The sequence below is a fragment of the Oryzias melastigma genome, linkage group LG7, assembly GCF_002922805.2.
Source record: "Oryzias melastigma strain HK-1 linkage group LG7, ASM292280v2, whole genome shotgun sequence".
Taxonomy (NCBI): Eukaryota; Metazoa; Chordata; class Actinopteri; order Beloniformes; family Adrianichthyidae; genus Oryzias; species Oryzias melastigma.
In genome coordinates, this window is record NC_050518.1 from 19,371,865 (window position 1) to 19,383,305 (window position 11,441).

Consider the following 11,441-nt stretch of genomic DNA (forward strand, 5'->3'; position numbering starts at 1 on the left):
CGTCATGCAAAAGCAGGGGATCTGCCTGCACCTGAACAGTAATCATGACTTTGGCGTGCATTAATAAACCAGCTTCTTCTTCTGTGACTGGAAACACTGGCCATGCACCGTCGGGTTTGCAGCCGTAAAATAATAATCAGCCTTCAGCATGATGACGTCTGGCGCAGGCAAAGAGCAGGACACCAGGCTGGACTGGCTGAGACTCACCAGCATACAATATGAGACCTTTACACCACACGGACCAGGTGGGTGTGTGGGGGGGAGGGACACAAGTTGTAGTTAAAGTAAATATGAGAAAAAAACAATTGAAAAACAAGATTTTTTTACAGGATGTGAAGAGTTGAAAGTTCACCCCTACCGTCAACGTTATCAGGTCTTAGGTCGATCTTTATGCTGAAGGCCTTGTAGGCGTTTTTAATGGTGGGCAGGGTGAGGTACGACAAGGGTTCCTGAGCAAAGTACGGCATCACTCTCTCTGAAAAGAAAAAAAAGAAGAAGCACTCATTGCAGTTACTGACTAGCATATGATGTACGCATAGCTGAGTGTAGGAATGGCGCAATGAGCTTAATCCGGTGTGGGTCCCTAGTCAAGACCCTTAACGCCACTGCCTAACTATGAAGTCACAAGGAAGCCTGGGGTTGTTGCTGACCATGTATCAAAGTGTCCTTGGGCAAGATATCGAACCCTACGCTGTTCAAAATTGGAGCCTGTGTTCAGCAGCGGAGCCGCCATCAGAATAGGACTGTGACTGCAAAATGCTTTGGGTCTTCAAGGAAGATTGAAAGCCATTTCATAAATAACCACTAGAGGGCACTGTAGGCGTATTAGTATTTATTATTGACAGCAAAGCAGAAAAAAGAGGGGAACCTGGTGGAAGACAAAGATGCCAGCAGTATTTTTCGATTGAAAAATACTCCAGTTTTTGTTCGAAAAAGACTAATGACCGGTGGTTAAAAGCATTTACACAGTTAACTTCACGTGAATACTCGAAGTTAACCGCAGTCAAAGGTAAACACTAGTCTATTTTTTGAAATTAATAAATTGTTTTAACACATTTTAAGCTAGTCCTGAACAATAAACCAGTGTTTTTTACATTAAAAAGTTTTAATAAAAGTGGCTATAATTTTAAAATCTTCCGGCTAATTCTGATTAATATTCAGCCGCCATCTTGTCTGCCACCAGATCCTCTTGGGAAAAAGGACCATCCAAAACAAACACAGAGGAGAATCTGATCATTCTCCTCCTGAACTTTACGATATATTTTTTTTATTTTCATCAAGACATTATTATTCTTCCCTTTAATTTAAATTCGGAAGGAAGTTTTATTTTGAAAAACTACTAAACTGTCTCCGCTACATGTAATTCATTCTTGATGTATGTCAAATCCATCTTGACAAAATCCATCCACTTCTTAAAGCGACTGAGCCAACCACTAAATGCTAGTAAAATAACAAAAAACAAACTTATTTGGAAACTATTTTCTGCAATTTGCCTTTGATATCAAGATAAAAAAAAAATCTGCATCTTACAGACATAAACAGGAGTCTTTGATCCAAATATGAATTAATTGCAACCATCATTCAAACATTTCATATTGATAATGCATAATATTCAGCTGCTGGTAATAAAGTTATTCAAATAGTAGAAACATTTATAATTATATTTAGAAAATACCAGCTTTGGTAATGATTTTTTATATATATGAGTCACGCCTTAAAAGACAGAGAGAATTTTTTAGCCCTCACTTTGATAGCTATGGAGCTAGGCTAAAATCTTTATCACATTTTAATGGTCCCAACGTTAAATTTAGCAAACAAATTAATATTAAAGCAGCTGCATGTGATTTACAGGGATAAAGATCAATTTTACCCTCAAAAGTTAAGGGAAACTGATGTGAGACCTAAAAACGCTTGGAGACCACACACTAACCGTGGACTTCCAGGGTGGTGAAGGCCTCCACCTTGCCCTGCTTGTTGGAGGCAGTGCAGATGTAGGTGCCCGAGTCTTCATGGGTGACCTGAGGGACTGTCAGGACGTTGGCCTCCTGGAAACACTTTGATGGAAGCTCTTCCTCCATCTGGAAGAAATAGAGACACAGGATAAAGATGGTGACACACGCCGAAGTATCCTGGTTTGGTTAGAGCAGGGGTCTGCGATCGTCAACACTCCAAGAGCCATTCGGGTCGATTTCTTATTGAAACCTTTAGAAAAATAAGACACTGATTTGTATATATGTTCTTGTTACTATTATGATGAATATAAATTCATTTTTTTTGCATAAATAAAACATAAAGGAAAAAAAGCCTATTTTTATAAATGTGAAGCAGCTTAAAGCTTTTGACAAAAGTTCACTTGACTTCCTTTCAAAATAAAAGACCCCTGTACTACATATCTTAATGCAGCAAATGAAATAGCATGTAACAAAATGTTTGTAGTGGAATTTATTTTACTAATGATGGTACATCCATCCATCCATCTTCTTGACCGCTTCATCCCTTTCGGGGTCGCGGGGTGCCGGAGCCTATCCCGGCTACTGATGGGCGAAGGCGGGGTACACCCTGGACAGGTTGCAGTCTGTCGCAGGGCCATGATGGTACATTTCCATCAGAAATTCGCAAATCAGAGCTAATTATGTGACCCACACCGTATTTTTCGATACTTAAATATATTAATTTTCTATAATAATTTGGTGTACTCTAAGTAAGTTGTTCTTACTGACCTCAATTGGTTTTACATGGTGCTCAAAAATCTGCTCAAATGTTGTAGTTTGGTAAACTATGAAGCTGCACCACTTAATTGGATTGTCAGAGCATTGTGGGTAATGTAGTCAGGAGTGAAGTGATATGTACTGTGCATCAACGGTTTGTGAAAGAGTTAAAAAAAAAATTGACTTTTAAGACTGTTTGTTTTTGTTTGATGCACCTGTTAGTCCAAAGAAAAAAGAATTGAACTTTAACCAAAGAGTCACAAATGGAGGATTAAAAGAGTCTCAGGTTGCAGAAAAACAACTTTGTCTGAAGGGAACAGACACATATGGTCCCAAATATTAAGAAAACTTCATGAGTGTGAGGCAAAAAAATACATTTGATATATTAAAAGTACATTTTCAACACTTTTTACACAAAAAAATAACTAAAGAAAACCTCATTCACCTTTGACCATTTGATATTAGGAGCTGGATATCCTGACGCCACACAGGGCAACACAGCATCCGACCCCACCGTCACCTCCTTCTTTTCTGGTAGAGCAGCAATTTGAGGAAGAGCTACACAAGATTTTATTGAAACAAAAGCATAGATTATTAGCAAGAAGATCCTAAAGGCAAATCTGAAGCAACAAAAACTATTTGTGATCAAAGAACAGAATCTATGCAGATCTTCTCGTCAGCTTTTTCTATTAGGCTATCAACAGTGTTTGCTATTATATGTGTCCAATTAAGGAGACCTGTTAAAAATGAAGACTTTCTCTGATTTGAATCAATATATCAACCACTTTTTCTGACTGAGAGAGGAGAATCATGGGAAATACTCACACTGCACATTGAGGACCACCTGGGACTGGACCGAGCCCACGTCGTTGGTCGCCGTACAGCGGTACTGGCCGGCGTCCGCTTCAGTCACGCGCTCGATCTTCAGCATGCCGCCCTTCACCACGATGTGGGCCGGCAGCGAGCCGTCCACTTTGCTCCATTTGATGGTCGGCTCCGGGTCGCCGGTGGCTTGACACTCAAACTCCACGGAATTCCCAATCATGACGGTCTGCACCGAGGTTCGCACGTTGATCATGACCTTTGGCAGAGCTGCAGGAAGGAAAAGGACGGACGAAATATTTACGATTGCTCTTATAGGTTTATTAGTTATTAGTTTATGGTGATGTCATAAAGATTTTTTTGGAATAAACCATTTTGGACCTTCAGGGAAGACTCTGCTTTATTTGACTGCCAACTATGAGTTTTTTTATTTATGCAAAAATGACAAAAACAAATGTTTTCTACAACCAGAACGTTTGTTTAACATACCTTTCTAAAGTCTGCTGCCAGTGACTGTTCTGGTGGAGTGACGTACCTTGGATGGTGAGCCTGGCGGTGTCCTGAACCTCCCCGTAAACGCTGCTCGCTCTGCAAATGTAGACCCCTTCATTGCTCTGCTCCAGGTTCTCGATCCTGCACAGAAATCCCACAATGCAGTGCTTGCTTTTACCTTTATAGATTGAACATAATGCTGTGCATCAGCGATCACCTCAGCACTCCGTCCCGAATGTGGTGGTTTGGCGGAAGGGCCCCTCCTTCCTTGAGCCACTCAATCTTGGTCTCCACCCCACCTGCAGCTGAACAGGTGAACTCCACCGTGCCGCCGCGCGCTTTGACCTCAACCTGAGGGGATACGCGCACCGCCAGCGGCGCTGCACCCAGAATCCACGTTTATACCGAACTTTACTTTAGAAAGGAGGAAGAAGCTGCAAGGACTTACATCTGACAGCCACTTTGACAAACACTTCACTGCTGCCCACTTTGTTGCTGACCACACACTTGTAGGTCCCAGCATCCTCGGCGGTCGCCAGGTCGATTTGCAGATCCCCGCCTTCGACCTGAGCTCGGGGAGGCAGCTGTCCATCCACTTTGGTCCAGACGAAGGTCAGCGGCGGCGTGCCGTGGGCGAGGCACTGCAGCCGGATCACCTCCCCGACCCGCACCGCCACGCCGTCCTGCATGGAGGTGGTGTACGGAGGAGCTGGGGAAAGAAAAAAACAATTTTTTTTTTTGGAGACTCTGTCATGGAAATTATACATTTGCTTATGTCTCATCCTCTGAGTCTTGTTTTCTTGTTGTCAGAACACCCTGACCACAATGTGTAAACATTTTGATTTCATTAGAACATCTTGTTCATGTTAGATATGACACTTACGTTTCCATCTTAAGCTCCTGATTAACAGCTGATTGTATGACTGTATAAAATGTGAGCGTCCTTCATCACAGATCAGGGCTCTGCAGACCTCTCCGCCATGCTCGCCAACGTGTACTTTTCTCTGCTCTGTTTAATAAACTTTCATGAAAACGTTTGACATTTCTTCATTTCATCGGATCAACAAATATTCCACCACAACTCAAAAGAAGCAAACTTCTTAAACGGCGGAGCAGTAAGACTCACTCTCAACGTCGAGCATGATGGTGGCTTTGCTGGTTCCCACGGCGTTTCTGGCGCTGCAGATGTATTCGCCCGAGTCCTGCCGGCCGACGCTGGGCAGCTCCAGGCTGCCGTTCACCTGCTTGTGCCTCCAAGGCAGAGGGGACCGCAGCTTGGACCAGGAGATGGTTGGTGAGGGAAATCCTACAGACACCAGAAGCTCCATTCAATCCTGATCCCTTTAACCCTTTAACACCGGAGCTGCAGTGTTTATGTTCTCTGATTTACTGTAATTTTTTAATTGTTAGGACGATCAAAATAATTCCAGTAAATTCTGAATGCGCACCTCAGAGGTCACCGGAAGTAAACAAATCTTTGTGTTGGTTAGGCTTCCTGTTTTCAAAGTAAAACTAGCGAGTCTGTTTTTCTGTTCAAAAAATGAGACTTAAGTTCCTCTTAGTGACATGAGTTCTAAAAAAATGAAACAGCCTTAACACCAGAGCTTTACCTGCGGGGTTTACAGTCTTCTGGTTATGGTAACTCTTCAACAGTTGACGCAATTAATATAATTCTAGCGGATTCTGAAGGATATCACCTGAGTGAGTTATCACCAAGTGAATCACCAGATTCTGTCGCGGAAAAAAAAGCGACTTTATATACCGGATTTGCACCAATATGTAATGCTTAGAACGTAAATGTTGAAGAACTTTGAGGATAGGAAGCTGTGGAGAACATTTTCAGGTTTTGTTGTTGAATGATCTAAAACAACAGTCATTTTTATACTTTTTTACTGTTTATGTTACAGCTGAACTTAAATAAAGGCATGATTTAAAGGGGAATAATACAAATAATTTAAATTTTCAGACATCCAGTAGAAAGTCATACACATAGCAACAAGCATTGTATTAAAAAGTAAGAATTGTGGTTCAATTCGTGAATTGACTAAGCAACGTTTAGATTACAGTATGTTAAAGATTTTGTGTTTAAGTGTCACCGACGACGACTCAGGTGTTGAAGGGTTAACACTAACTATGAACAATATGTCCATCTTGTCCTTATAAAGACACAAATCTGCCAGTCTTACCGTGCACATCACAGTGCAGTGTCACAGTCTGTCCCTCCACCACCACCATGAGGGGATCCGGAGCCACCACCATGGGGACTCCCGGCACCGAAGGTCCACCCTGAACGATCACTAGCACGCTGGTCTCAGAGAGTCCGTTAGAGCTTTGAGCAGTGCACACGTAGGTGCCGGTGTCCTCCGGACGTGCGACCAGAATCTGGAATTAAATGAGCGGGTTTTAGGTGGGAGAAACGTGGATTCTGCAGCAGTGCTGCTTTAAGGAGTACCTGCAGCAGAGCGTTGGACTCCATGGGAACAGGACTTGTCAGGGTGGTTTTGCGGTTGTTGTCCAGCTTGTGCCAAGAGACCGAAGGGCGAGGTTCGCCCGCCGCTTGACATTCCAGGGTGATGGGTTCCCCCACCTTGACCTTCACCGGTCCAACAGGGGTGACGGTGACCGCAGGAGACACTGGAAACACAAAGACGTATGCCGTGAACACCACTAGAGGGAGCCCTGTCCTCAGAAACATTGAGGTTTGAATTAGGCTGACCTTTGACCACCAAAGACACGATGAGCTGGGTGATGCCATACGGGTTGGTGGCTATGCAGCGGTAGGCTCCATGATTTTCCCGACGGGCGTTGGTGATGGTCATGGAACCGTCACGACCAATTTCGGCGTTGACTGCAGAGAAGAGGAGAATAGTAGGAAAGCTAGAGAACAGGCGGTGTCTGTAAGAGTAGTCCTCCAATTACATTTTTTTTATTTTACAAAACGTTACCAATAGTGTTTTAATTATGATTACGTTTTTAACCAAAATCCCACAACCTAGATGTCTTGTCTATATGCAGGTTTGTATTGATTGGAATTGAGTGAAGATGTGGATTTCTTTATTGCTCTATAATAGAACATATAAATGAAAATGCAAAAAGAAAGGCCTGAATGCTCCTAAACTTATGTGTGTGGTCAGCTGTTACCAGGTAGCGGCTCATTGTTGTCCCTCTTCCACTCCAGTGTGATCGGCTTCGCTCCACCGTGCACCTTGCACCTGAAGCTGGCGGACTTCCCCTCCTCCACTGCGATGCTGCTGGGTTCGATGGCGATGACGGGGCTCTGCGGGCCTGCAGCAGAAGCCATTAAGAACTGAGCAGTCTTCTCTAATTTGGAGGGTGTCACTCTCCATGACAAACCGGTTTTGGCCACGAGCCATTACAGTAAACCGAGGATGAGATCATGGGAATTTAATCTGAGGTCACTCCAGAAGGTTTACTCATGAGCGAAGCAGCTCCCTGATCTAATTTATAGCTCAACGGGTTGAAAAGATTGTAACTTTGAGTCTGCTGGAGGGGCATCTGAAACTTAGAGAAAGGTCAGATGAACTTTTACTGTCTGCCCTAAAGGTCTTCAGGAAAAACAGATGAAAAGATCCTTACGTGAAGAAGGCGAGGTGACAGACACAGAAACAGAAGCCTGATGGACGTGAGAGCTCCCAGGAGATCCCTGCACACGACAAATATACTCTCCAGAGTCCTCAGCGCTGGCCGATAGAATACGCAGAGAACTTCCAATGACCTACAAGGATAAAGAGGATCATTTAAAATATGAATTAGATACTTTTTGCATCCGATAAAGAAGAATAGCAAAATAAAAAAGTTGATGACATTGTATTTACAAAAAAGAATAAACAACTGTTGTGGATGTCACCATATGTATCTTTTTTTAAACTAGTCTTGAAAAAAAAGGTTTTTTAATGGATTTAATGTAAAAAAAAAAAGATTATTTTGTTTCTGCATCTGAACCATATTATTTGTTTTTGTCATATAGGACTATTTTGCTACAAGTGGGGCTTCTACACTGTAAAAAGTGAATATTTGAATCAATTAACATTATAGTTTGTAATTTATTACATTTTAAAATATTATTTTTTATCAAATGGAAATTTTGAGATCAGTAAACCATCAACTCCTGCCAGTTGCCAGGATGTATTTTGATAAAATTACGTGCGAATAGTCACTTCCTGTTTCTTTTTTTAATGTGCAACCAACGACAAACTAGCATGCTACTCACTAGCACCCACTTTAGCAAAAACTTCACGCTTCACAGCCTGATTTCTCTCTATTAAAATACGATTGCTATCCTGTGATGATTCCCCTCGATTTGATTATTTTGTTATCAAGGTTTTTACGGTTAATAACAAATATTGCGCCCCCTTTTGGGATTCGTTGCGTACTTGTTCGGATCTCCTCAGTTCTTTACTCGGGAAGAGTCCATGCATTGTAATGGGACACGTGTCATTTCTTTATGTCATGTGATGGTGGTCTAATAGTCTGCACCGATCGCAATCTTATACGTCATCAAGTCGCAATCCCCCGAGCCGATTTTGCAGGCCCAGAACATATGCACCGGTCCTGCATTTCCTTTGCTCTCCCTAGTGGCAGAATTGCGCATTGCAGTAATTTCTTTAACTCTTTAAGACCTGAAGTATCGCTGGTGACGCTTAAATAAAAAATCTTAAACATTCTGTAAGTTTTCAACCGTTAACATGATTAATGTAATTCCAGCAGATTCTGAAGGAGAAAAGCGGCTTTCTCCTTCAGAATCTGCTGGAATTACGTTGATCATGTTAACGGTTGAGAAGTTACAGTCAATCAACTGGAGCTCTGATGTTAAGGGTTAAGTACCATAACTCGCCACAGGAATGGGCTACAAACTTGCTTTTTATTTTTTTATTTCCAACATTCTCATATTTTTTTTCTTTTCATGACTGGGCCAGATTAAACCATCGGGGGGGGCCGGATACGGCCCGCGGGCCATATGTTTGACACCCCTGTTTTAAAACATCTGCGTCCAATCACGCTGCACAATCAAATGACACGCTCACCGCCCACTGAGTCTATCAATAAACAAAAGTAATAACTCCAAAGATTCACAAAGTTCTTCAAACCTTTAAAAACCTGCTGCCAGGAGATTTTAAGCAAATAAGGTCAAAATTTATCAAAATCTATCTAACTGGCTCCTATATTGGAGAAATACAAGATTGAATGGCAATATATAAAAATTAGCCGAAGAAATGAAAACAAATTCTAGAAACATTTTCTATTTGAGTGAATGATGACTGACTTCAGTAAAAAAGCCTGTGTACTTAAGTTTTTTTTTTTTTTTTTTTTTTTTTTAAATCCAGCTCAATCTGGAGGTTTCAGACTATCCCGCCGTTGCTGTTGCCAAGCAGTGCCTGGTTGGTGCCTCGTTACCCCTTAGGAATCTTCATATTTCAATGGGTGAAATTACACACACTTGCAAACAATTCATCAAACTCAATATTTAACAGATAAATTGTGTCATGGAATATGTGTATTAGTGCTAATAAGTCTATTTGTAAGAGTAATTATAATGACATATCTGTTTGTGTATAGAGATAGATAGGCGTATGTGTCTGTTTATTTTAAATAGATTTTTTCATAATCCAATTTCAGTTATTTTGCTGGACTGTTGTGTTTAATCATGAAAGAATCACCAGAGTGTTTTAATGAAAGGCTATTATTTTGTTAACTGTTTAGGTTCTTAAATCCAATTCCAAACAGCTTAATGTTTTTTTTATGGGGGTTTGAATTTGAAATGCAACTTCTTACCTGGGAAAGACTTGGAGTAAAGAAAAATGCTTCTCAATCTAAACTTGTATTAATGGGCTTTTATTTTCCAAAGATGTGAGTTTCCCATAATGAGTGCACTAAGCACTCATGCATCAGTGGGAAAACCATGTTTTGGTCACTTTGCCATTGAGTCAGACTAATGACGTGATTGTGATTGTTTAGTGTTTGTCACCTCATCTTAAATAAGTTCAAGCCCAAAGAGAACATTTTGGGATTTATAAATACATTTTCCCTTTAAGACTGCAGCATTTTAACTTGCTTCTATGTTAAGTGACAATTTAAAAAAATGAACTTGTCGTTCTATTAGCATCACATATTTATCTTAAAGCACTGCCGTGTCAAGGCCAGAAGATCGTCAACATTTCACTACAGTTTTTAATCCTTGAATTTTTGAATCAATCAGTCAAGCAATGTAGCATTTATAAAAGCATGTTGTCTGGTAGCCTCTCTTGATGTTGAACTAATTGAAAACAGCCACAATCTCTTGGCATATTAGACAGACACAATTGTTTCATCTTTTACTGAGAGAATATGCCAATTTCCACTTTTTTTGGGAAAATACAAGGGGCCAAATATTAATGATTTTATCAAAGGAGCCTGCGGACCAGTGAGAATTTGATTGTGGGCCAAATGCGGCCCACGGGCCAGACTGTGTGATGTAGTTTTCTTAGTGAACACAGAGCAAAAATGTCAAAAATGCAACTGGGATATTGTAGTCAAATGAAATGAAATGAATTTATAAGGAATCGAATCGAACCAAGTTGTTACGTTAAGTTTAATTAAAGTACTTTCTTAAGTATCAATGCAGTCAGTATGCATACTAATGGTACTAACGACTACAACGTGACGTAAGGACACCCTACAACAGCATCACTCATACAACATAAGAGTAAGGAACGTATAATATTCTAACAAATACATTCACTGATACACTTACCACACACAAAGGTGGCCACATGAGCCTCAAGGGAACTGCAAGTCACAAAATACCTGCAGAAAACCAGTCCCTGATAAAAAGGCGGAGATTACCTGGTGGTTGGTAGAGAGGCTTCCGCTGGCTTTTGTCCAGGTGACCCTTGGAGGAGGATTACCGGGAGCAAGGCAGTTCAGCTGCAGACTCTGACCCTCCTGAAAGTCGGCTATGGAGGGGTGGATGGACACAGCTACAGAGCTGTGGTCTGCTGCTGCAACACAAAACACACACCAATCTGTCGTAGTAAATTAAAAGGTAAAACATCCCCTTTAAACAGAGGAAACTAAGAATCTAATGTATTAATCCTGTATTCTTATAAAGTTGACTATATTTTGGAGACATGGTCACTTCTGGCTCTTTTATCTCTACATTGTGGCTCCTTGGCCAAACACAAAATAAATCATAGAGGCTACTGACCCAACCAACTAGCTGCCCAGAGCTCCACTGAGATGATCCTGTTTGACACAGAGCGTCTTTTACTTTAAAAATAAGATATTTGAGCTTCTGTCAAGTGTAAAAAAAAAGAACATTTTGAGAGATTCTAGGTCAGGGGTCTCAAACTCGCGGCCCGCGGGCCATTTGCGGCCCGCAGGATGATGATTTGCGGCCCGCGTCTTCATATGAAAGATTAC

General features: G+C 41.3%; 1 protein-coding gene across 16 annotated transcripts in view; it reads right to left on the minus strand.

Moving 5' to 3' along the window:
* hspg2 (heparan sulfate proteoglycan 2) overlaps positions 1–11,441 on the minus strand; it is a 145,227-nt gene that overhangs the window by 13,371 nt on the left and 120,415 nt on the right. For 13 of the 16 annotated variants that reach the window (XM_036212859.1, XM_036212860.1, XM_036212862.1 and 10 more), the window contains 15 exons: positions 10,866–11,020; positions 7,620–7,758; positions 7,164–7,307; positions 6,739–6,870; positions 6,475–6,656; positions 6,209–6,404; positions 5,149–5,328; positions 4,471–4,731; positions 4,240–4,402; positions 4,066–4,163; positions 3,534–3,800; positions 3,154–3,266; positions 1,931–2,078; positions 359–475; positions 208–225 (listed from right to left, as the gene is read on the minus strand). In XM_036212859.1, coding sequence (XP_036068752.1) covers positions 208–225; positions 359–475; positions 1,931–2,078; positions 3,154–3,266; positions 3,534–3,800; positions 4,066–4,163; positions 4,240–4,402; positions 4,471–4,731; positions 5,149–5,328; positions 6,209–6,404; positions 6,475–6,656; positions 6,739–6,870; positions 7,164–7,307; positions 7,620–7,758; positions 10,866–11,020 — 2,313 coding nt within the window. The remainder of the gene's footprint in view (positions 1–207; positions 226–358; positions 476–1,930; positions 2,079–3,153; positions 3,267–3,533; positions 3,801–4,065; positions 4,164–4,239; positions 4,403–4,470; positions 4,732–5,148; positions 5,329–6,208; positions 6,405–6,474; positions 6,657–6,738; positions 6,871–7,163; positions 7,308–7,619; positions 7,759–10,865; positions 11,021–11,441) is intronic. The other 3 variants (XM_036212854.1, XM_024292018.2, XM_036212853.1) reach the window with 2 other exon arrangements.